At 49.1% G+C, this 22,436-nt stretch overlaps 1 protein-coding gene across 6 annotated transcripts in view; it reads right to left on the minus strand.

The window, feature by feature from the left end:
* LOC140408507 (glutamate receptor 2) overlaps nt 1-22,436 on the minus strand; it is a 332,477-nt gene that overhangs the window by 258,250 nt on the left and 51,791 nt on the right. For all 6 annotated transcript variants that reach the window (XR_011940120.1, XM_072495791.1, XM_072495790.1 and 3 more), the window contains 2 exons: nt 8,582-8,821; nt 5,359-5,555 (listed from right to left, as the gene is read on the minus strand). Coding sequence is in view for 5 of the 6 variants with exons in the window: in XM_072495791.1 (XP_072351892.1) it covers nt 5,359-5,555; nt 8,582-8,821 (437 nt within the window). In the remaining variant the exon portion in view is untranslated. The remainder of the gene's footprint in view (nt 1-5,358; nt 5,556-8,581; nt 8,822-22,436) is intronic.

Raw genomic sequence — 22,436 nt, forward strand, 5'->3', positions numbered from 1 at the left:
GTTTTGCATTTTACAAGCATGGGCTGGTTGGGTACAGTCTGTACTTTGCCCTTTGGGAACAGTGGAAGGGACATGCTGCTTGATACGATCTGCCAGTGTTTAGGATGTACGGCTGACAAACCTAGCATCACACTGGCACTAAAATTCATATAGCACATTACTCAATTATGCGATAGGCAAATAGTTTGTTTGGCAGCATCCTGTTAGGTGGCGAATACCATTCTCAATCTCAGGGGGAGGTCGTTAACAGACCTTACCTTACCTTCATTTTGGGGCAGCACTTGTTTCAAAGATGTCTGGAGGCTGGCAGGCAGGCAGTGCTTCCGGTATCCTCCTTGCTGGACTTGTGCCTAAATCGCCGCTGAGGGAGTACCTGTACCTAGTGGGAGCTGGAAAGTGGGTGGGAGGAGGTGATGACAGAGGGTCAGCACTGTGAGGTTCTTGGGTGGGGTTCCATTAGAAGGGCAGAGTGGGAGAATCTGAATGAATTACATCCCTGCCTCTTGAGGCATGAAGACCCTCTCACTATGCCCTCAGTGTGAGTAGAACGCCACACTCAGGCAGCCCTGTGAGGACAAAGGGGTTAAATGTATGGAAATTCAAATCCACTTGTCGGGGAAGTTTGACTGTCAGGAATTAGAGTTAGGCTGGAAGGCTTGAAAACTCTGCAGCCCTTGTAAACTGGGAGAATGAGGGTGCCTTCTCGGTATGTGCTTGTCATGCTAATTGCAGGCTTCACTCGAATCAGCTGTGTCTTATCTGCCACAAGAAGCAGCAATTTTCCTGATATGCGACCTCACCCTTCATTGACTAGTCAATTGTACCAATGAAATTGGCAGAGCTAAACATCAGTGCCACTGACGGAGCCAAGTTCTTAAACCTTTGGAAGCATTGGCCCGAAGCATTGAACTCCAATTCTCAGACAAGCGTTAACATGACACAGATTACACTCATGTGTTCCCCATGCAAGGAATGATGGTGAAGTCTATCGGCACTCACCCTGTTCAAGGTCATGAATGGGAGCCTCATTGAGGTGTCCCATGAGGATGTAGACACTGGTCCCATACACTCAACTTCCCTTTCACCTAACACCAGGGTTGGAATGGAGGGTTGGGGGGTGATCAAGAGAAAGACGCCACTGAGTCTCTCGAGGTCGACGAGTCTCATCCTGGTGGAGTTGACAGGGACAACTGTGATGAAGTGGCAGTGTGAGGGGGAGAATGTGAGGCTTAGTGGAGTCCCTTACTGAAGGGGTAGTGCATGGATGGAAGTCCCAGAGGCGTGGAGGGCTGTGGGTCAGAGCTCTGTCAGGAATCCTCAATCTTCACATTGGTGTTCTCTTCTTTTCAGTGCTTAATTCTGGAGACTCATGGGGCTGGATTCTCCAATTTTGCGACTAAGTGCCGACACCGGCGTGGGAACTGTGGCATTTTACGACGCCAAAATTGGCGCTGAACTCTCACCAATCCTGGGACCAGTGAGGGGCTAGCAAGCACGCTGGGTAAAACTCCCGGCTCCCACGGCAAAAACGGCCGGAGAATAGCCGGGTCCATGGCCGCGCAGGCGCATGGCGATGGCCTGCAGCGGTCGCGCCGTACAACATGGCGCCGACTGTGCGTGGACCCAACCTGCCAAATACTGCCCACAGGACAACCCCTGGCCATCCCCCACCAGGTCCCTCAGCCCTCGCGGAAGACCCCCCTCCAGCCAGCAGCACGGCTCCCAGCTGACTGGCGGCGCTGGACAGAGTCCGCGGCTGCCACGCCGTGTTCCCGACCGCTGAGACCAGACATCAACCGCGCGGTCGGGAACTTGGCCCATTGGGGCGGAGCACCGGAGGAGGGCGTTCCGATGACGCATCGATGCCGTTCCAATGACATGCAGCGCATGATGCGTTGATGCCATTTCGGAGGGGGCAGAAAATAGAAAACCGGCATCAAGCCGGCGCTACCCCGATTTGGGCATCGGAAGGGATTCTCCTCCCGATCACCGATTCTGATATCGGTGTAGGGCAATGCAGAATCCCGCCCATGGTGTCTGTTGAGTTGGCTTTTCTACTCATAGCAATCAAGCAGCAGCAGCAACATTGATGTGCCCGTGCAAATGACCAGGACCTGTGCCCTGCAGAGGCGGGGAGGTTGGTCCCCTAGCTGTTCATGAGCGCAGCACCACAGATAGTGGAGCCCGTTGAAGACACGACCAGCAAAGTGTCTTCTGACATTGGGATCCTACCTGCAGATTTGGAGATTCAGTGGCGGAAGAGATTGCGTCAGTCCTAAGGGATGGTGTGCCACCTTTGCCATGTTCTGCAGGGGTTGGCACCACATAGAAACGGAGAACACCCACTGCCCATGACCTTTAAAATTACCGCCTACCCAAGCGGTCCCTTTTAGGGCAGCACTGGTGGATATGTGTTGCATTTCCCGCTCTGCCACACACATTAGGGAGGTGACAATTCCCTTTTGTGAGAGCCCATGGGTGGGATTCTCCGATCGCCAACGCTGAAATCGCATTCGGCGATCATCCGGAGAATTCCCGTTTAAGCTGGAATCGGGGCGATGCCGTTTTTGCGATGCTCCGCCCCCCTCATGCCATATGGACAGCCTCAGGACGTCACCTGAGGCTCTCCCCCAATGCTCCGCCCCCCCGATGGGCCGAGTCTCCAATGACGTGGGACACGTGTGCTCACACCGTTCGGGGACCTCGCGTGGCGGCTGCAGACTGTGTCCGCGCTGCCACAGTCGGGGGGGACGTTCTGCTGGCATGCGGGCTTCGGCAGGGGCTGTGCGGACTGGTGGGGGGTGATCCGGGGGGTGGAGAGGCTGGTCACAGGGGGACAGTTTTTGGCAGGTCGGGTCCGCGTGCGTCCGGTGCCATGTTGCTCAGTGCGGCCGCCACAGGCCGCCGCAGTGCACATGCGTGGCCACGGACACGGCCATTCCCTGGCCATATCTGCAGGTAATACTGCGCGGCCCCCACATGTATAGAAACTTGAACCAGGACCAAGCAAGCTAGAACGCCAGGGCCATGGGCTTCACATATTTAGCAGTCTCAATGGCATCATGCGGTGTCATTCATGAAACACCCTCCCCACCCTCAATGTCCAACACGTTTGTGACCACATGACGCACATAATGCAGGTGTGTGCTTGTTTCCAGGGAGCATCCTTGACAGTTACATTGTGGGACTCTCGAACATCCCTGACATTTTTGAGGGAGACCAGCGGCTGGATGGATGATTCCTCGGGGACAGGGGGTACCCACTCCGGAGCTGGCTGACGACGCTAGTGCGGAGGCCGCAAACACTTGTGGAGACGCGCTACAATGAGTCTCATGTTTCAACGTGCATGCTGATCGAGCAGGCAATTGGACTGCTCGCAATGCGGTTCCAGGGCCTGGACCGGTTGGGGGTGCCCTCCAATGCAGCCCCCACAGGGTGTCCCACAGAATTATGATCTGCTGCATTCTCTACAGCTTGGTGTTGCAAAGGGGAGACAAGCTAGACCAGGAGGAGATGGAGAGTGACACATCTCCTCGGATGAGGAGAAGGTTGAATAGGGGGGAATGAGGCGTACCCCGCGGAGGAGGAAGAAGGACTTTGGGCCAGGGCCCGCATGGGCCGAAGGGCCACGGGCACCCTCATAGCATCTTGTTTTGGGAACGGGCAGGACAAAGAAGTGAAGAGTTCTCCCACCGTAGGGTGTGACATCTCATCTTTACTGTGGTGCTAGTGTAGGTCCTCATGATGGTGCCTAAGTTCGTGGGAAGGTGCAAAAGGCATGGGCCATTCTCTGCGGGAAAATGATGAACACTTACATTGAGGACCAACCGATGCTCCTCTCATCCTCAACGATATGTCTGACTCCTGCCTGACAGAGAGATGAACGTATCTCGCCAGTGAACGGGCTGATCAAGGGTTCAGTGATACACAATGAGCTCTCACCTGCAACAGCCCTCTCGAGGTCAAGGGTCCTGGTATGTTCCTCCAACTAACTTCCAAGGTGGGTCAGCCGCTCTACACTTTGTCAGCTCATGGTCTCCCCATCACTGGAGAAAAGTGGCAGAAATGAGAGGCCTGAGCGTTGATGCTGGGGTGGGGGGGGCCCAGACGGGAGCAGTACTTTTTTACTGTGTCATCAGTGCGGGAGATGGGAGAGACGTAATGCTGTCATTTTCACACTCCACAGGGGTGAAGCACTGAGTGTGCACGGAGGTTTGTGGAGCATTTCGCCATGAAATGACAGGGTGGAGGATCTGATGGTGAACAAAATGATATTGAATACAAGAGTTGTATTAAAATGATGACCTACCTCAAGTAGTGCCTCGGTTCGCCCGTGCCCACTATGTGCCTACAGTTTCTTTATCTTTCTCGCCCTCCCACTACATCTAGGTGCATTCCCAGCATCCACGTCTGAAGTTGAGGCAGCCTGCAGCCTGTTGCCTGGATGACCTTGGCGGGCATCCCCTGGGGGCCCAGACCTTGAGGATCCAGGCATATTTTAGGGCAGCATGTGTGTTGCATTGCTATCCACCTTGGTGTTGAGGGCTGGAGATGTGTTGCTCGCTCACAGAGATGGGTCTCCTGGTGGAAGTCCCCCGCTGTACCCTTGCTCTTCCCTTCAGGTGTATTCTTCCCTTGAGGTGCTCGGGGGCTCCTTGCTCCTCCATGCGATAGAGAGGCAGATAGAATGTGATCCAGAAACTCCGCTGTACTCTGCCGCTGACATTCGTGAATTCCCCAAAGTGCCTGCAACATGCAGTTGAAGCCCTGCATCATGGAACTGAAGCTCTTGCCAATGGATGTCATGAGCTGAACCTCACAGCAATTAGATGTCAAACAGTTCTAATGAGCTATTTGTATGTACCCGCCAGGTTGGAGTGGGCAGCTCACCATGGACGTCGGGAAATCCGTTATAGCTGGCTGGGCAGGTTGGGAAACTCACAACTGATTTGGCGGCTGGCGCAAAATCCCGATTTTGGCCCGACGCAGGATTCAACAGGCTGTTGCGAATCCCATGGCTAGCGGGCAGTTCCAGAGAATCTCGGCCTTTTTTTTAGTGGATCTTCACATCTACATACTGATTTTAACCTTTAAGAAATAGTGGTGGAAGGATTCCCGAGCTGATTATCAGCCTGTTGAGTCACGTTATGATCACTCTTTCTGTGGCCAACAAGTCCTGGTATTGGACTCAAACCCAGAGCTTCTGGCCCCGCAGTAGGGGCGCTACCACTGTGGCAGAATATCTCCTATAGCTTTTATTACAGATCTCTCAACATTGAGCTTCACATTGTGAACATCTAGCCACATGATTTAGCTAATTAAGAACACCATAAATCCTGACACAGTATCACTGGTTACCTGTTCCATGATGTCATTAACTTTGTCACGCTCGCAGTCGAGAATCACTTGTCTTTCCTTTTTATTTTCCAGGTCCTGAAAAAGTGAGCGATAGGCTTCATCTTTCCTCTCATCTTTTATATTTCCCACGTTGATCGCTGTCACTTGCCATTTGTTTTCAGCAGCAGCATCCAGGACTGCTTGTAAGACTGACAATCCTGGGACAGAAGGACAGCAGAACACAGCCTCCATATTAAATTGCGGCTTGAAGCGAACCAGTTCAAAATTGAGCTTTTTCACCACAAATCACCCAATGTTCTCGCTTTTAATGAATACCCGCTTGAAATTAACAAAGACATGTTATGACTGCTGCCTTTATCTGACCAAAGGATGTTTTAAACTGATTCTTTTTAGATGACCATGAAACATTCACACATCAACTACTCAGAAAAACATAAGATAAGAAGTAGGGGCAGGAGAAGACCATTCAGCCCATAAAGCTTGTTCCGCCATTGAATATGGTCGACTGGTCTTGGGCTTCAGCTCCATATCAATTTGATAGATTTCATATGAAGCCTGAATACAATTAAATAATGTATCAAAATAATAAATAAATAATGTATCCTCCCTTTTGAAATAAATGTGTTGGAAAGATATGTGAATTGATCCTAATCGCAGATATTTGACAGCAGAGTCCAATTTTAAGATAGGACAATCGGAGGAAAGTGAGGCAAGATCAGCATTGAAGCCTACCATTGCATTCCCACTTAACATCAATTTCCCTCCTCCTGACCCACAGCGACAGCTCCTGAACAGCCCTTCCCTGCATGTGCATGCAGACAGTAGGCTTGTAGGTTGCTCCATTTCCCTGCTCACCCCTGCTGTCTCCAGCAGAAGAAAGGTGACAGTACCCCTTTGCTGCAGTGGCAGAGAGCAAATCCGCAACCCTCCCCAAATGATTACATAGATGGTGAGGGTCAATAGTGGGCTTCTCTCTCTCTCTGGTCCCAACCACTAACCTTTTTAGGCCTTTTCCTTTTAAAATGAATTCTCTACACCTCTTTGAGATTCTTCTATCCTCTTTAAATCTCTGGTGAAATTTGAGTTCAATAAGAAATCTGCCACTGTCTGTGTGGAATTTGCACATTCTCCCTGTGTCTGCCTGGGTCTTATCCCTACAACCCAAAAAGATGTGCAGGATAGGTGGATTGGCCACGCTAAATTGCCCCTTAATTGGAAAAAAATGAATTGGGTACTCTAAATTTAAATAAATAAATAATCTGGAAGTAAAAATCTAATGCTGACCATGAAACCATTGTCAATCATTGCAAAATTCCATCTAATGTCTAATACACTAATGTCCTGTAGGGAAGGAAATCTGCCATCCTTACCTGGTCTGGTCTACATGTGACTCCAAGCCCACAACAAGTGCTTGACTCCCAAATGCCCTCTGAAATGGGGGACAGTTAGGGGGGGCCAATAAATGCTAGCCCAGCCAGTGACGCCCACATACCGCAAATTAATTTTTAAAAATTAGACACTTTGATTATGCCGATCGGAGCTTAATGCCAGCTTTCGAACCCCTCTACAAAATTCAGTCAGAAAGACAAAACCAAATTCTTGGCCACAGCTGTTAATTGATAATCATAAATACATTAATGGCAGTGTTCTGTGTGATTAAAATCTGCCATATTTCATGGTTAGTTTAACATTAAATAGATAAATAGTTTAAGTGTACCTTCAGTGACTACTCTTTGACAATCTGAACTTCCTTGTAGGTTATGTAATAGGTTATGTAATTTAGCACGTGCATCAGTGATATAAGCAGCTGTCTGCAGTAAAAGATACGCCACATACTTCATACTTGCAGAATTAATGAATGAATAAAGAGGGAACCATAAGAAATAAAAACGTGCATCGCACAGAATGCCCCAAAGCACTTTGTAGCCAATTAAGTACTTTTGACGTTTTGGCGAAATGTTGGAAAGGCAGCAGTTAATTTGCACACAGGAAGCTCCCACAACCAGCAATGTGATAATGACTGAATAATCTGGTTTTTGTGACATTAATTGTGGAATTGTGGCTAATTACTGAGCAGGAGGTAGGGAGATAAATCCCCTACCCTTCTCCAACATAATACAATTAGATTTATTACAGCCACCTGAGAGGGCAGTTGGTTTAACATCTTATCCAAAAACAGCACCTCTGGCAGTATAACACTCCCTCAGCGTGGCACTGATGTGTTGATTTTTGCTTTACAGTCCTAAAATGGAATTTAAACTCACCTCCTTCTAACTCAGAGACACGTGTGCTACCAATTGAGCCACAGCTGACTTCAATGGCAAATTCAGGCTAGTTGAGAAATCTATTTAATCGACGGAATTTCCATTTAAAAAAAAATTGAATTGAACGGCCCAAGGTTCAAGATTGACCTTTGGGGCCCTGGTTAAAGCAGGGCTGCCAATCAATGACTTCATACAATCCACCAGCTCAGACTTTGAGCTTACTCATAGGTAGAGCATGGGGGGACAGGGGAGGGGAAGGGCGGTGAACTGGAGATTGGGGATTTAAAGGGGGTGGGGGGGGGGGCAACCATCCCAAGCTGTACACAGCCAGTGAAACTATTGTGATACTAGAAGGAACACATAAAATATTGCTTTGTCTCTAGTTTCTGCCAAGTTTGGGAGCAGCATCCTAAAACAAGCTTCTGGCCCTGTTAGCAGACTGAAAGGGCTCGATGCCTATTTTCAGGTGAGCACCGGAAACACTCTGGCAGCCAGTGCAATTCTCGGGGGATCAGACCAAGGAGAAGGATTAAGAACCACCAAGAGGCCACCTTCAGCTGCTCCACCCACCTCCTATTCTCCTGGGTGATGAGGAGTCAGGTGAATGCATGAAACAAATAAAGGTTACTTAACCATCAAGCCTGTTTATGGTTAATTATTACTGTTTATGGTTGCAATTATTCTCCTTTACCTCAGTGTCTTTCTCTTCAGGGAGGTTCTGAATTTTCTTTTTATTTGACCAGAATCTTAAAGGTAACTGAATGAAATGTCAGAGTACCTGCCGAATTTCTAAAATTTACGTATTTGGCCCTTAACTCAACCTATCATTTTACTACTACTTCTAACTCATCTGAATTGTTCAATCATTCTTCAGTGAAATGCATGCACATAATCATTGCATTCAACGGAAAATTAAACAAAGGAAGCGAGAAAAACATGTAGACAAAAATTGGGTGTACCTCTGTCACTGTCATACAGGTAAGCAAACTTGTCCCATTGATAATATTCGATCAAACTAAGAAGAGCACCCTTGAGATCCGGCCTCATCTGTATGACAAATTGGTGCAAGCCATCTGCAGGAAAGCTTGGCGTGATAAAAGAAACATGCAGGGTTCCACAGAATGACGTAAGTGTATTTACAGACTTCTTGTCGTAAAATCCAAAAATGGCGTAGACTCCTCTTGAAAACTGGGAACAGACTGTGAGAGAAAAAATATCAAACAGATTGTTTAAATTATGGACACTCAACAATCAGTCAGCACTTTGCAGCCACTAAACACATTCAGAACTGAATGGGAACGGTCTTCTCTCACAAAAATGTGTGCACGTCTACAAGACTCTGCAACTCGTCCCTCCCAGAATCATGAAAGGGTTGCCCTTATCATCATCTCTCACCATGATCCATATTCATCAGTTCGGTTCCACCATTTCCACAACCTCCACTCATTCTTCAGCATTTGAAGGCAGTGTTCACTCCATTGCGCCCTACAGCACACTGCTATCACCTCTGGCACTCGCTCTCTTACTACATCCTTTGCAAGTACACATGTAGCAATGCCTGAGAATTCACCTTTTTCAAATCATTGTCTAAGTCCCAAAAATGCCTTCCAGGTGAGACAATGGGCTGATTTATCTGAGGAGCTGGACTCCTCACATTCCCACAGCTAAACAAATCAGGGACAGTCCGATAAGGGGAACACTGGCTACCCCACAGCCTTTTTTCATGAATAGGCTGGAGGCAGGATTTGTGCCCCTCGGGAACAGGAAATCCTGCCTGTCAATCAGAGGACACAGCTCTCCAATACTTTGGGACAGAGTCCTGCGATGTTGAGTCAGTATTGGGGGGGGGGGATTGAGTGCAAAGCTGGCAGGTCCCATCAAGGGAGACAAGGGGGCTGGGGTTTGAGAGGCCATGAGCGGTGAGAAATCTGAGTGAGGGGAGGGGTTGGGGTGGGGGTGGGGGGCAAGTCCGAAGGGCCCAGGCAGCCCATTAAGGAGAGAGCGCACCCTGCCCATCACCGGCCTGCCGGGCCAGGCACTTGCAAGGGACTCACCTGCCACCCTTTAAATCCTGGCACCCAGCCACTGGTATAATTGAAGAAGACAGGAGCAAGTAGATTGGCAGCGGGCCGGTCACCCAGCTTCTTTTATTGAACTCCCCTGTCATTAAACCCACTGGTGGGGGAGCATATGAACACTGCCCAGTGATGTACTTGTACTTCTTTCAACTTAGCATACTATATTCACTGCTGACAATAAATGTTGGGGAGACCAGTTGCAAATTCAGTAATCACTTTGCTGAACACTTCTGTACCAACTGCAAGTGCAGCTTCAAAGTTTGCTTGCCATTTCTCCACCTTATTCCCAATCTGATTTTTGCCCTCATCATAGAGCAGATTACTATGTAAAGTTAAAGCGCTAGGGATTGTAGGTATTGCCTTGAGATGGATAGAAAACTGATCAGCAGACCGGAAGCAAAAAGTTGGGAAAAATGGGTCTTTTTCCGATTGGCAGGCAGTGACTAGTGGCACAGGGATCTGTGCTAAGGCCCCAACTGTTCATGTTATATATTAATAATTTGGACAAGGGAACTAAATGCAGCATCTCCAAATTTGCAGTATCCATTTTGGTAGCAAAAATATTATTTGAATGGGTGTAAATTGAGAGAGGTAGATTCTCAGCAAGACCTTGGTGTCCTTCTGTGTCAGCCTCTGAAAGTAAGCTTGCAGGTACAGCAGGAAGTAAAGAAGGCAAATAGTATGTTGGCCTACATAGCGAGAGGATTTGAGTATAGAAATAGGGATGTTTTATTGCAATGGTATAGGGCATTGGTTAAACCACATCTGGAGCATTATGTACAGTGTTGGTGTCCTTATCTGAGGAAGGATGTTTCTTGCTATGGAGGGAGTGTGGAGAATCACAGGCTGATTTCTGGGATGACGGGACTGTCATATGAGGAGAGACTAAGTCGCTTAGGATAATATTCACTGGAGTTTAGAAGAGTGAGAGAGGATCTCATAGCAATTTGTAAAATTCTAACAGAATTAGACAGGATAGATTTAGAAAGAATGTTCCCGATGGTGGGGGTGACCCAGAGCTAGGGGGTCATAGTTTGAGGATAGGGAGTAAACCTTTTCGGACTGAGGTGAGGAAAAATTTCTTCACCCAGAGGGTGGTGAATCTGTGGAATTCACTACCACAAAAAGTAGTTGAGGTCCAAACGTTGTGTAATTTCAATAAGGAATTAGATATAGCTCTTGGGACTAAAGGGACCAAGGGATATGGTGGGAATACGGGATCAGGGTATTGAACTTGATGATCAGCCACTATCATAATTAATGGCAGAGCAAGATCGAAGGGCCGAATGGCCTCCTCCTGCTTCTATTTTCTATGTATGTTTCTGTGTAACATCTATGTACTCAAGACACATTTATTTGCAGAACCTTATTAGCCATGTTTTGACAGTAACTTTGAATATTGACTGTTTTTAATCAACTGATATTCACTGGCAATTTTTGCGATAATACACCAAGATCAATAAAATAATGTAACACTTTATGATATAAAATAACAGGCATCCAGAAAGTTCTGAAACAGCAAATCAATCAGAGAAGTTGAGGTTTCCCCCCTGTTAACCTGCATCCCGAACCAGCAGTTTGTGAGTTGATTCACAAGAATTATGATTTAATCTTTTTCCATGTTTCTTGGACTGAGGAGTTTCTAAGCAGAATAAACATGCTCCAGTAAAATGTCTTTCTCATAAAAAGAACAGAATCCTGTTTTTGAAAATCTTACTAATCTCTTTTGACATGGTAAGAGGACAAACCATACTTCATAAAGTTGCGGGCAGCAGGGTAGCATTGTGGAAAGCACAATTGCTTCACAGCTCCAAGGTCCCAGGTTCGATTCCGGCTTGGGTCACTGTCTGTGCGGAGTCTGCACATCCTCCCCGTGTGTGCGTGGGTTTCCTCCAGGTGCTCCGGTTTCCTCCCACAGTCCAAAGATGTGCAGGTTAGGTGGACTGGCTCTGCTAAATTGCTCTTAGTGTCCAAAATTGCCCTTAGTGTTGGGTGGAGATACTGGCTTATGGGGATAGGGTGGAGGTGTGGACCTTGGGTAGGGTGCTGTTTCCAAGAGCCGGAGCAGACTCGATGGGCCGAATGGCCTCCTTCTGCACTGTAAATTCTATGATTCTATGATAAAGTGATGAAAAACCAAATAGGACAGCTGATATAAAGGAGTGCAAAAGTAGTGTTGTCACTATCATGGATGAGATTCTGGGAAAATTATTGAGAAAATTGCTTTAAATATAATAAATTAAATATGAATATACAAAATCGGAGCAGAAGTCTGCCTTTCAGCCCCTCTAGCCTGCTCTGCCATTCAATAAAATCATGGCAGAGCTGTTTACATTTCAAATTCCACATTCCCATCTACCCCTGATATCTTTGTTTGCTTTGGCCAACATGAATTTATCTAACTGCCCCTTAAAGATTTTTAGTGGCCCTGCTTCGACAACCTGCTGAGACGGAGTTCCATAGTCTCACAAGGAAGGAAAAAAATTCTCCTCATCTCTCCCACATCTGGGCGACCCCCAATTTTAAAACAGTGCCCCCGAGTACTGGGCTCACCCACAAGAGGAAAAATGGGGCGCGATATAACAGAGTCCGGTTTTGGGCGTGTACAGCGGAAGGTTTATCGGCAGCAAGAACAACTCCACTATCTAACGGGACTCTGCTGTTCATTTTGTCCTCGATCAGGCACACCCTGCCGAGGCCGCAATTATCTCACAGATGACTCGCGGATCAGGGCGCCAATTTTAAATGTTGCGCCCATCTTTTCACCCGCCCTCTGCTCCTCCACCACAGCCTCCGGGCCCCTTCACTGTCCCAACATATCTCTTTGGGGTCCAGGAGCCCCCCCCCCACCCCCTCACCCCACCTCTTAAGGACAGGGCACCACCAGGCCCAATCTCTGGCACTGGCAACCTAGCATCTGGGCACCTTGGCACCCTGAAAATGTCCCTGCCAGCCTAGCAGTGCCACCCAGGCATCCTAGCAGTGCCAAGGTGTCAGGCTAGCAGTGCCAAAATGCCTGGGTGCTAGAGGGAGTGCCAGCATACCACACTGCCCAGAGCCCAATGACCTGGGACACCTCCTCATGTGTCATTACGCCTGATCCACGTTTCTGTTGATCAGTGCTAAACAACGTAATGGCGAGGTCTCCCAGGCAAGGCCATTAGTTCCTGGGCACCGGGGGAATCTGACATAGACATATTTAAATAAGCTTTGTGGCTCATTTAAATATGCTAATCTGGATCACGCCCAGTTAGGGCAAAATCTAGATCGTGACATCTAGCAAGATTTCGTCAGATTACATGAGATGTTCCGAGCATTGCAACGCGGGGGCGGTGGGTGGTAGATCCGGACTGACAGACAAAATGCTGGAAATCTCTCTATGTGTGGCGTCAGCCTGGAAAAACACCCCAAGGACAAAAGAACGGCAAAGTGCTATTGGATAGCGGGATGTCCCTCGGAGTTGCAGCCACCGAGAAACATCCTGCTAAATGCACCGTTCAACTTGAGTCCACTGAATTACGCCCTTTATCCGAAGTGGTGCGATTGCCGCATTGTGCAAAGCATCCAGGTAACTTTCTCCCTCTCTGATGTGTCAGAGAGTCTGTAGCTCAGCCTCCAGCTCAGTGACTCTAATAATTGCTCATGAAATATTACTTTGTGTCTTGAATGTTTTCATTTGAAGGTCTTGGTTTTTTGGATGAACAGTTGAACTCATATTCTTCACAGAGCTGTCAGTGCAGGGATGTGGAGAACCGCCAAACATGCATCAATTATTCAATCAACTAATCTGTGTTTTTCACCAAGTTTTAATAGTCATTTGTACACCCAATCCAACTCTCTTTTCCACTGAGTTAAGTTAAAACTATCCCAAGGGGGTTGGGAGGGTGATTGTGGGGAATGTCTGGGAGCAAAGGACTCAGGACACAAATATGCATGATGCACAAACCGTGATTCCTTGAAGTATGTGGCAGGCAGCTGGAGCCTACAGATTTGCTGACACTTTTCTTGGAGAATAGCTTGAAATGAATAAGATGTTGGGCGGGATTCTCCGGTTGCCGACCCCGAAATCGCGTTCAGCGATTGGCCGGAGAATGGGCAGCAGGGTAGCACAGTGGTTAGCACAGTTGCTTCACAGCTCCAGGGCCCCAGGTTCGATTCCCGGCTTGGGTCACTGTCTCTGCGGAGTCTGCACGTTCTCCCTGTGTCTGTGTGGGTTTCCTCCGGGTGCTCCGGTTTCCTCCCACAGTCTAAAGATGTGCAGGTTAGGTGGACTGGCCATGCTAAATTGCCCATAGTGTCCAAAAAGGTTAGACTGGGTTACAGGATAGGGTGGAGGTGTGGAGCTTAAGTAGGGTGCTCTTTCCAAGGGCCGGTGCAGACTCGATGGGCCAAATGGCCTCCTTCTGCACTGTAAATTCTATGTTCTATGCTTTATGCTCTATCCCCGTTTGCGCCTCTTTTGAGATGCTCTGTTCTCTTGAAAAAGGCATATTCGCACGCTGTATGGACGGCCTCAGGACATCACCTGAGGCCCTCCGCCGAAGCTCCGCCCCCGATGGGCCGAGTCCCGGAAGGCGTGGGTCAGTCTTGCTATTTTTTTCCATGAGCCCGGTGTGGCGGCTGCGGACTGAGTCCAGCACCGCCACAGTCGGAGTGGGAGCTGTTCCGCGGGCAGGGGGGGGGGCTCAGGCGGGAGCTGGGGGCACTGGTGGGGGGTGGTCCGGGGGTGGCGTGAGGGGTTACTGGGGAACAGTATGTGACACGCCAGGCCCCCGCGCGGCCGGCGCCATGTTGCATGGCGTGGCCGCTGCAAGCCATGGTCGTGCGCATGCGCGGCCACTGACACAGAAATTCTCTTGCCGTATCCGCAGGTAAAGCCGGGGCCATTACGCTGCGTGCCTGCTCGCCCCTCACCAGACAGAGGATCAGTGCAGCTTTTGCGCCGTTTATTCTGGCGTAAAACGCCATTGTTCCCACGCTGGCGTCAGCACTTAGTCTTCAAATCGGAGAATCCGGCCCATTATATTGGGCGAAATCCTTCGTTTGGGCGAATAAGTATTGACGGCGGGACTGAATTGCATATGGTTAGCGTTCCCGTTGGGAGGCACTATTTGTGGAGCAATTCAGGACATGTTAATGGGCCAGCACTCTGCTCATGTGATTCTGGAGCAATTTTCATTCCCACCGGCGTCAGATTCGCTGGGACCGGAATTGGTGCTGGAAAGCTTGACAAGCTGGAGCAGCTTTTGATCGCTCCACTCCCCATACATTCGCATTCCAACCAAGAAGATGGCTCCATGAGGAACAGCACCACGCTTCATCAACGCAGAACTCAATAGCATGTTGGATGTGGTGGAGGAGAGGAGGTGCACCCTCTTCCCAAGGGTGGGCAGGAGGCTCCTGTCATGATATCCATATTAACATATCATGGTGCAATCACACACACACACTGATGGACAGGTAGACGGACCAATCAACACACACACATCACAGCCAATCACCAGTGAGAGCACATGCACTATAAAACAGGGAACACCACAGTTCCCGCTCATTCCACCAGGAGATAGCTCAGAGCACAGAGCTCACAGCGTGCCACTCAGACATACACCATGTGCTGAGTGCCTCACTAAGATAGTGCTAGGGCTGGGTCCACAGGTTAGCTGGTGAAGTACAAACCACAGCCAGAAGTTAACAGTAGTTATTGTACAGAATAATAAAACAGAGTTGTACCATCTACAGCCGTGTTGGTTCGTTTGTGTATCGGAACACCCAACACGACAGCTCCCACCCCCGTTCGTCAACCAGGCTTGTGCGGAGTTGGCCGAGGCAATCAGTGCTGTGAGCCTCACCAGGAGGTCTGGCACACAGTGCCACAAGAAGATGAATGATCTCCTTAGGGCAGCTTGGGTGAGCCATCGCATCTGTTTCCCTGGCATCACTCCTGTCCCTCGCTCCTCACATCACACCCCCACTCCCATAGAGGTCAAACAAAACCCACTTGCCAGCATCTGCTTCACATCCCACCCTGTACCAAACCCCAACACCTGTCTTGTCCTCTTTGGCCAGATGCCTTGCACACACATGCCACTTGCTACAGACCTCCCGTGTAACTCGCCTCCATGTGTCTGACCATGTCCTTTATGTGTCCCCTCGGAAAAGACGGCCTACAGCAGAAGATAGAGGAAAAAGACTGGAGGGGCCGTCCCTGACCTCAGGGTTCTCAGCCCCGCCAAGTCGAGGATGATGGAATTATCCAGGGAGGTGCATGAAAGGGATATCTCCAAGGTGGAGGTCAGCATACAACAACCAAGTGAGCCACTAATGCAAAATGATGGCCCGATAGCAAGTGAATAATATTCATGTAACTTAACTGAAGAGCAGACACTTAAAAATACTCATAAATCCATCTTCATATAGTTATTCAAGAAGAAAATCCCGAATACTCCTGATGTGCTACAACATCTGTGACTTCAGCAGTGGTAGACAGTGATAGCTGCTCAGATCCCTGCCCTGGCTGCTGATATGCTCTTGGCCAATGTCCCTTGCGTTTTGGAGCCAGTGAAAGCTCGCTAAAGATGCTCTACCTCTCTCAATGGAACCGCAGACTCTGCCTTGAGGACACGAGGCCGCAGGTCAACTACTGAGTAGTGACTGTGGATGGGAGGTGGATGAGCTTTGAGTTAAATTCCCACTTTGGTGTCCCATTTCACTTGCTGTTTATGTGCGGCTTCAAACCCAAAAAGTTTAAACAAAGACAGGTGGTCTCACATGGCTACTGAGTCACAAAGTTCTGGCTCCACATTCCACTCCAGAGCTTGAGCACAGAAATCAAGGCAGACACCCCACTGTGTGCTGCACAGTCCGTGCTGGCAGGCCAGCAGCATGGTTCAATTCCCGTAACAGCCTCTCCGAACAGGCGCCGGAATGTGGCGACTAGGGGCTTTTCACTTCATTTGAAGCCAACTTGTGACAATAAGCGATTTTCATTCATTTCATTTTTCGTTTCCCTCTCGCAGCCCAGTCGCATTTCACTACTACCACTGTGGTGTAGGTCAGGAGTAAGGTCAAGGGGAAGGGCTCTGCCATTCTACCTAAGGTGGAAGCCATGTTGGCATCTAGAGTCTGCACAGCCATGGTCAAGGCATGTTTGGACTCATTTGAATAGAGGCCAAGATTTTCCTGGATTCCCTTTGGAGGTGAGGGGAATGAAATTGTGTGGGATTGTGTTCGCACAGAGTTCTGGAGTCATCAATCCTGGTCCACATTTTACCAGCAGCAGATGGCAACACTTGTGGGAACAGCACCCAGTTTTTAAAAGAAGGCAATTGAGAGTGGTTCTCGCAATTTAATTGAAAATTGAACAGCATTTTGTAGACCTGCTCCAATTTTCCCTCGGGTGCATTGGAGCCACTGGGCATCAGAGTCCCAGCAAGTGTATGAGTGACAATGAGATAGCCATTGGAGACCAGTCCTGCATTCTACAGCTGTCAGTTGGGTCAGACAGCGCACCTTTGCAGGAAAACTGGCACAGCACAGCCAAAGCATTTTGCTGTGAAGAGGTAATGTTCTAGTGCAAGAGTTTGAGCCTTCATTATGGGCAGCGCGGTAGCACAAGTGACTAGCACTATGGCTTCACAGCGCCAGGGTCACAGGTTCGATTCCCTGCTGGGTCACTGTCTGTGCAGAGTCTGCACATTCTCCCTGTGTCAGTGTGGGTTTCCTCCGGGTGCTCCGGTTTCCTCCCACAGTCCCATAGGTGGATTGGCAATGCTAAATTGGCCTTAGTGTCCAAAACGATTAGGAGGGGTTATTAGGTTAGGGGGATAGGGTGGAGGGCTTAAGTGGGTCGGTGCAGACTCGATGGGCCGAATGGCCTCCTTCTGTATGTGCTGTAGTGCCATCTGATTGCTGGTACATAGAGCACTGGGGACTGAGAGGGAGTGGGGTACTTGGAGGAAACATCTGGGACAGTGACCCTTCAAACTCGCAGTGCCCACATGTCATGGGCATTGTCCACTCAGGAGGTGGGTCCTCCATTGAGAAGGAGAAGCTGAGAGGGAGGGAGCCTCATCCACAGGGATCAAAACAGCAGCAACCGCAGGGGTGGAAACTTAACGGAAAGTCACAGAGCTGACCCCAAGTAGATGCTGGCAAGGAGAAGGATACCGTTGGCGTTCTGAACCCTCTTCTCCAGCAGGAACAAATAAGAGGAATGTCAGTTGCCTCACAAGAACAGACACAGCAGTCAAGTGGCTGATTCGCTAGCCGCTGACCTTTGGGTCAGTTGAATGCATGTGGCACTAGGTCACTCTGCAGAGACCATACAAGGGTCGTCACTGCTAGAATCATGCCCCTTGACTGAGCTGCAACCAACCTTTTCATAGGAGATGCTGCAGCCTGATCTCATTGGCACCAACATTGGTGAGCGCTCCTTTCCCAACAGCTGCCATGGAAAACGTGTAGGCTACTCAACATGGCGGAAATCCACCCTTCTGGAGGGGAGATGGGCATTAGTACATAATTGGGATTACAGCCAGGTTTTCCCACACCTATTGATTCTCTGATACTTTATGGGAACTTCCTGGTGAACCGTATCTTTTGTTCCCAGACACTTTCTTTCTTTCCATCCTGTCATCTTCAAATAAAAATAAAGACCAGCTCACAGGATTTCTGAATGTGGACTGCCAGCAAATCAGACTTCAGTATGTGAGGGTTTCCCAGCTGCTTGGGCAGGTTGTAGCTGCCAAAGGTAACGTATTGTGGCAAATATATCAGACTGCTCCATACAAATGCAGTGCCCTTCCTCTGATATTTGTTGAAAGGGAGCACTGGGTGCTATCTAGCCAAATGCAATTGCCGGGACGGCCCGACGGCGGCGCCAAGAGCAGCGTGAACCACTCCGGCGTCGGGCCACCCGGAATGTCAGGAAACCTCCGACCCGGAAGGGGCTAGCAGCGGCATGACGCCAATCGCAATGGCGTCACCCGTCACAGACACGCGCGGCGTCGCAGCACGAAGGACGCCACCGCCGGAGACCCGGCAAAATGGCCACCCGCCGCCCCAACGCCGAGGTTCCAGGAGCGGGACATCGAGGCGCTCCTGGACGCAGTGGAGCAGAGGAGGGAGGCCCTGTACCCCGGACACGGCCGCAGGGTCGCACCACACCTCAGCCGGCACCTGTGGAGGGAGGCGGCAGAGGCCGTCAGCGCTGTGGCCGTAACAGCCAGGACAGGCATCCAGTGCCACAAGAAGATCAAGGACCTAGTCAGGGCAGCCAGGGTGTGTCCCCCCTCAGGATGGGCGGCACAGCCCTAGCTGAAACCGACATGGCTGCACCCACCCATGCAGGCTGCATTGGCAGGATGGGGTGTTAACCTATGCCAACATACATACAAACGCTGGTCCACAAGTATATGTCCGCCCAACACTGTTGCCCTTTATCTCTGTCACCCACCCCGCACAGGAGAAGCGCGCTCAAGCAGTCAGTGCAGGGATCCCCTGTGGTTGTTCCCCTCAATGACAAGTATACCGTTTTGGATATTGTTTGGGGGGGGAGACCTACCAGAGGTAAGCCACGGTGACCAGGTCTCTGGCACAGAGTCTGTCTCTGTGGCTCAGAAGGTAAGGGAGGAGAGCAGGAGAGTATTAGTTATTGGAGACTCTATAGTTAGAGGTACAGATAGGTGGTTCTGTGGCAATGATAGAGGCTCACGGTCGGTGTGTTGCTTCCCGGGTGCCAAGGTTTGTGACGTCTCTGATCATGTTTTCAGGATCCTTAATGGGGAGGGGGAGCAGCCACAAGTCGTGGTACACATCGGTACCAACGACATAGGTAGGAAAGGAGACGGGGATGTAAAACAGGAGTTCAGGGAGCTAGGGTGGAAGCTGAGAGCCAGGACAGCCCATGTTGTCATCTCTGGTTTGCTGCCAGTGCCACGTGCTAGCGAGGTGAGGAACAGGGAGAGAGTGCAGTTTAACACGTGGCTACAGGGATGGTGTAGGAGGGAGGGTTTCAATTACTTGGATAATTGGAACACATTCTGGGGAAGGTGGGACCTGTACAAACAGGATGGGTTACACCTGAACCAGAGGGGCACCAATATCCTGGGAGGGAAATTTGCGACAGCTCTTCGGGGGGTTTAAACTAATTTGGCAGGGGGATGGGAAACTGATTTGTAGTCCAGGAGATAGCGTTGCTGGAGTTAACGGAGTTGAGGGTAGTGCAGTGCTGAGGAAAGTACCAAGGTCACAATGAAAATGAAAATCGCTTATTGTCACAAGTAGGCTTCAAATGAAGATACTGTGAAAAGCCCCTAGTCGCCACATTCCAGTGCCTGTTCGGGGAGGCCGAGACGGGAATTGAACCATGCTGCTAGCTTGCCTTGGTCTGCTTTCAAAGCCAGCGATTTAGCCCTGTGCTAAACAGTGGACCTGCAGGCATGAAGGTGGTTTGAAGTGTGTGTACTTCAATGTGAGGAGCATCAGGAATAAGGTTGGTGAGCTTGAGCATAGATTGGTACTTGGGACTACGATGTTGTGGCCATTACGGAGACGTATATAGAACAGGGGCAGGAGTGGTTGTTGGAGGTTCCGGGGTTTAGATGTTTCAGTAAGATTAGAGAAGGTGGTAAAAAAGGTGGAGGAGTAGCATTGTTAATCAAGGGTAGTATAATGGCTGCAGAAAGGCAGTTTGAGGAGGATCTGTCTACTGAGGTAGTGTGGGCTGAAGTTAGAAATAGGAAAGGAGCGGTCACTTTGTTAGGAGTTTTCTACAGGCCCCCAAACAGTAACAGAGATGTGGAGGAAAAGATTGCAATGCCGATTTTGGATAGGTGCGGTAGTCACAGGGTAGTTGTCATGGGTGACTTTAACTTTCCAAATCTTGATTGGAACCACTATAATTCGAATAGTTTGGACGGGGCTGTTTTTATCCAGTGTGTGCAGGAGGGTTTTGTCACACAATATGTGGATAGACCGACAAGAGGCAGGGCCACATTGGATTTGGTATTGGGTAATGAACCGGGCCAAATGTTTGATTTGGGGTGGGAGAGCACTTTGGAGATAGTGAGCACAATTCGGTGACTTTCACTATAGCAATGGAGAGGGATAGGAACATACGGCAGGGCAAGGTTTATAACTGGGGGAAGGGTAATTACGATGCGATTAGGCAAGAGTTGGGGAGCATAAGATGGAAACAGAAACTGTCAGGGATAGGCACAATTGAGATGGGGAGCTTGTTCAAGGAGCAAATACTGCGTGTCCTTGATATGTATGTCCCTGTCAGGCACGGAAGAAATGGTCGAGTGAGGGAACCATGGTTTACAAAAGAGGTTGAATGTCTTGTCAAGGGGAAGAAGGGGGTTTATGTAAGGATGAGAAAACAAGGTTCAGTTAGGGCACTTGAGGGATACAAGATAGCTAGGAAGCTCAAGAAAGGGCTTAGGAGAGCTAGGAGGGGGCATGAGAAGTCCTTGGCGGGTTGGATCAAGTAAAACCCCAAGGCTTTTTACACTTATGTGAGGAATAAGAATGACCAAGGTGAAGTTAGGGCCGGTCAAGGACAGTAGTGGGAACATCTGCATGGAGTCTGAAGATATAGGAGAGGCCCTAAATGAGTACTTTTCTTCAGTGTTCACAAAGGAGAGGGGCCATGTTGTTGAGGAGGATAGTGCGATACAGGCTGGTAGGCTGGAGGAGGTAGATATTCGGAAGAAAGATGTGTTAGAAATTTTGAGAAGTCTGAGGATAGATAAGTCCCCTGGGCCTGATGGGATATATCCTAAGATTCTTTGGGAGGCGAGGGATGAGATTGCAGAGCCTTTGGCTTTGATCTTTATGTCCTCACTGTCTACAGGAACAGTGCCAGAAGACTGGAGGGAGGTGAATGTTGTCCCCTTGTTCAAGAAAGGGAATAAGTATAACTCTGGGAATTATAGACCGATTAGTCTCACTTCGGTCATCAGTAAATTATTGGAAAGGGTCCTGAGGGATAGGATTTATGATCATTTGGAAAGATAGAGCTTAATCCAGGATAGTCAGCACGGATTTGTGAGGGGTATGTCTTGCCTCACAAGTTTGATTGTATTCTTTGAGGAGGTAACTAAGTACATAGATGAAGGTAGAACAGTTGACGTTGTATACATGGATTTTAGTAAGGCGTTTGATAAGGTGCCCCATGGTCGGCTCATGCAGAAAGTAAGGAGGCATGGCAGAGAGGGAAATTTGGCCGATTGGATCAGTAACTGGCTATCACATAGAAGGCAGAGGGTGGTGGTAGATGGTAAATTTCATCCTGGAGCCCAGTCATCAGCGGTGTACCACAGGGATCAGCGCTGGGTCCTCTGCTTTTTGTGATTTTTATCAATGACTTGGATGATGGAGTTGAAGGTTGGGTTAGTAAATTTGCTGATGACACCAAGATTGGTGGAGTAGTGGATAATGTGGAGGGCTGTTGTAGGCTGCAAAGATACATTGATAGGATGCAGAGCTGGGATGAAAAGTGGCAGATGGAGTTTAACCCTGATAAGTGTGAGGTGATTAATTTTGGTAGGACAAATTTGAATTCGGATTACAGGGTTAACGGCAGGGTTCTGAAGAATGTGGAGGAGGAGAGAGATCTCGGAGTTCATGTCCATAGATCTCTGAAAGTTGCCACTCAAGTGGATAGAGCTGTGAAGAAAGCCTACAGTGTGTTAACGTTTATTAACAGGGGGATTGAGTTTACGAGCCGTGAGGT

The sequence above is a fragment of the Scyliorhinus torazame genome, chromosome 3, assembly GCF_047496885.1.
Source record: "Scyliorhinus torazame isolate Kashiwa2021f chromosome 3, sScyTor2.1, whole genome shotgun sequence".
Classification (NCBI taxonomy): domain Eukaryota; kingdom Metazoa; phylum Chordata; class Chondrichthyes; order Carcharhiniformes; family Scyliorhinidae; genus Scyliorhinus; species Scyliorhinus torazame.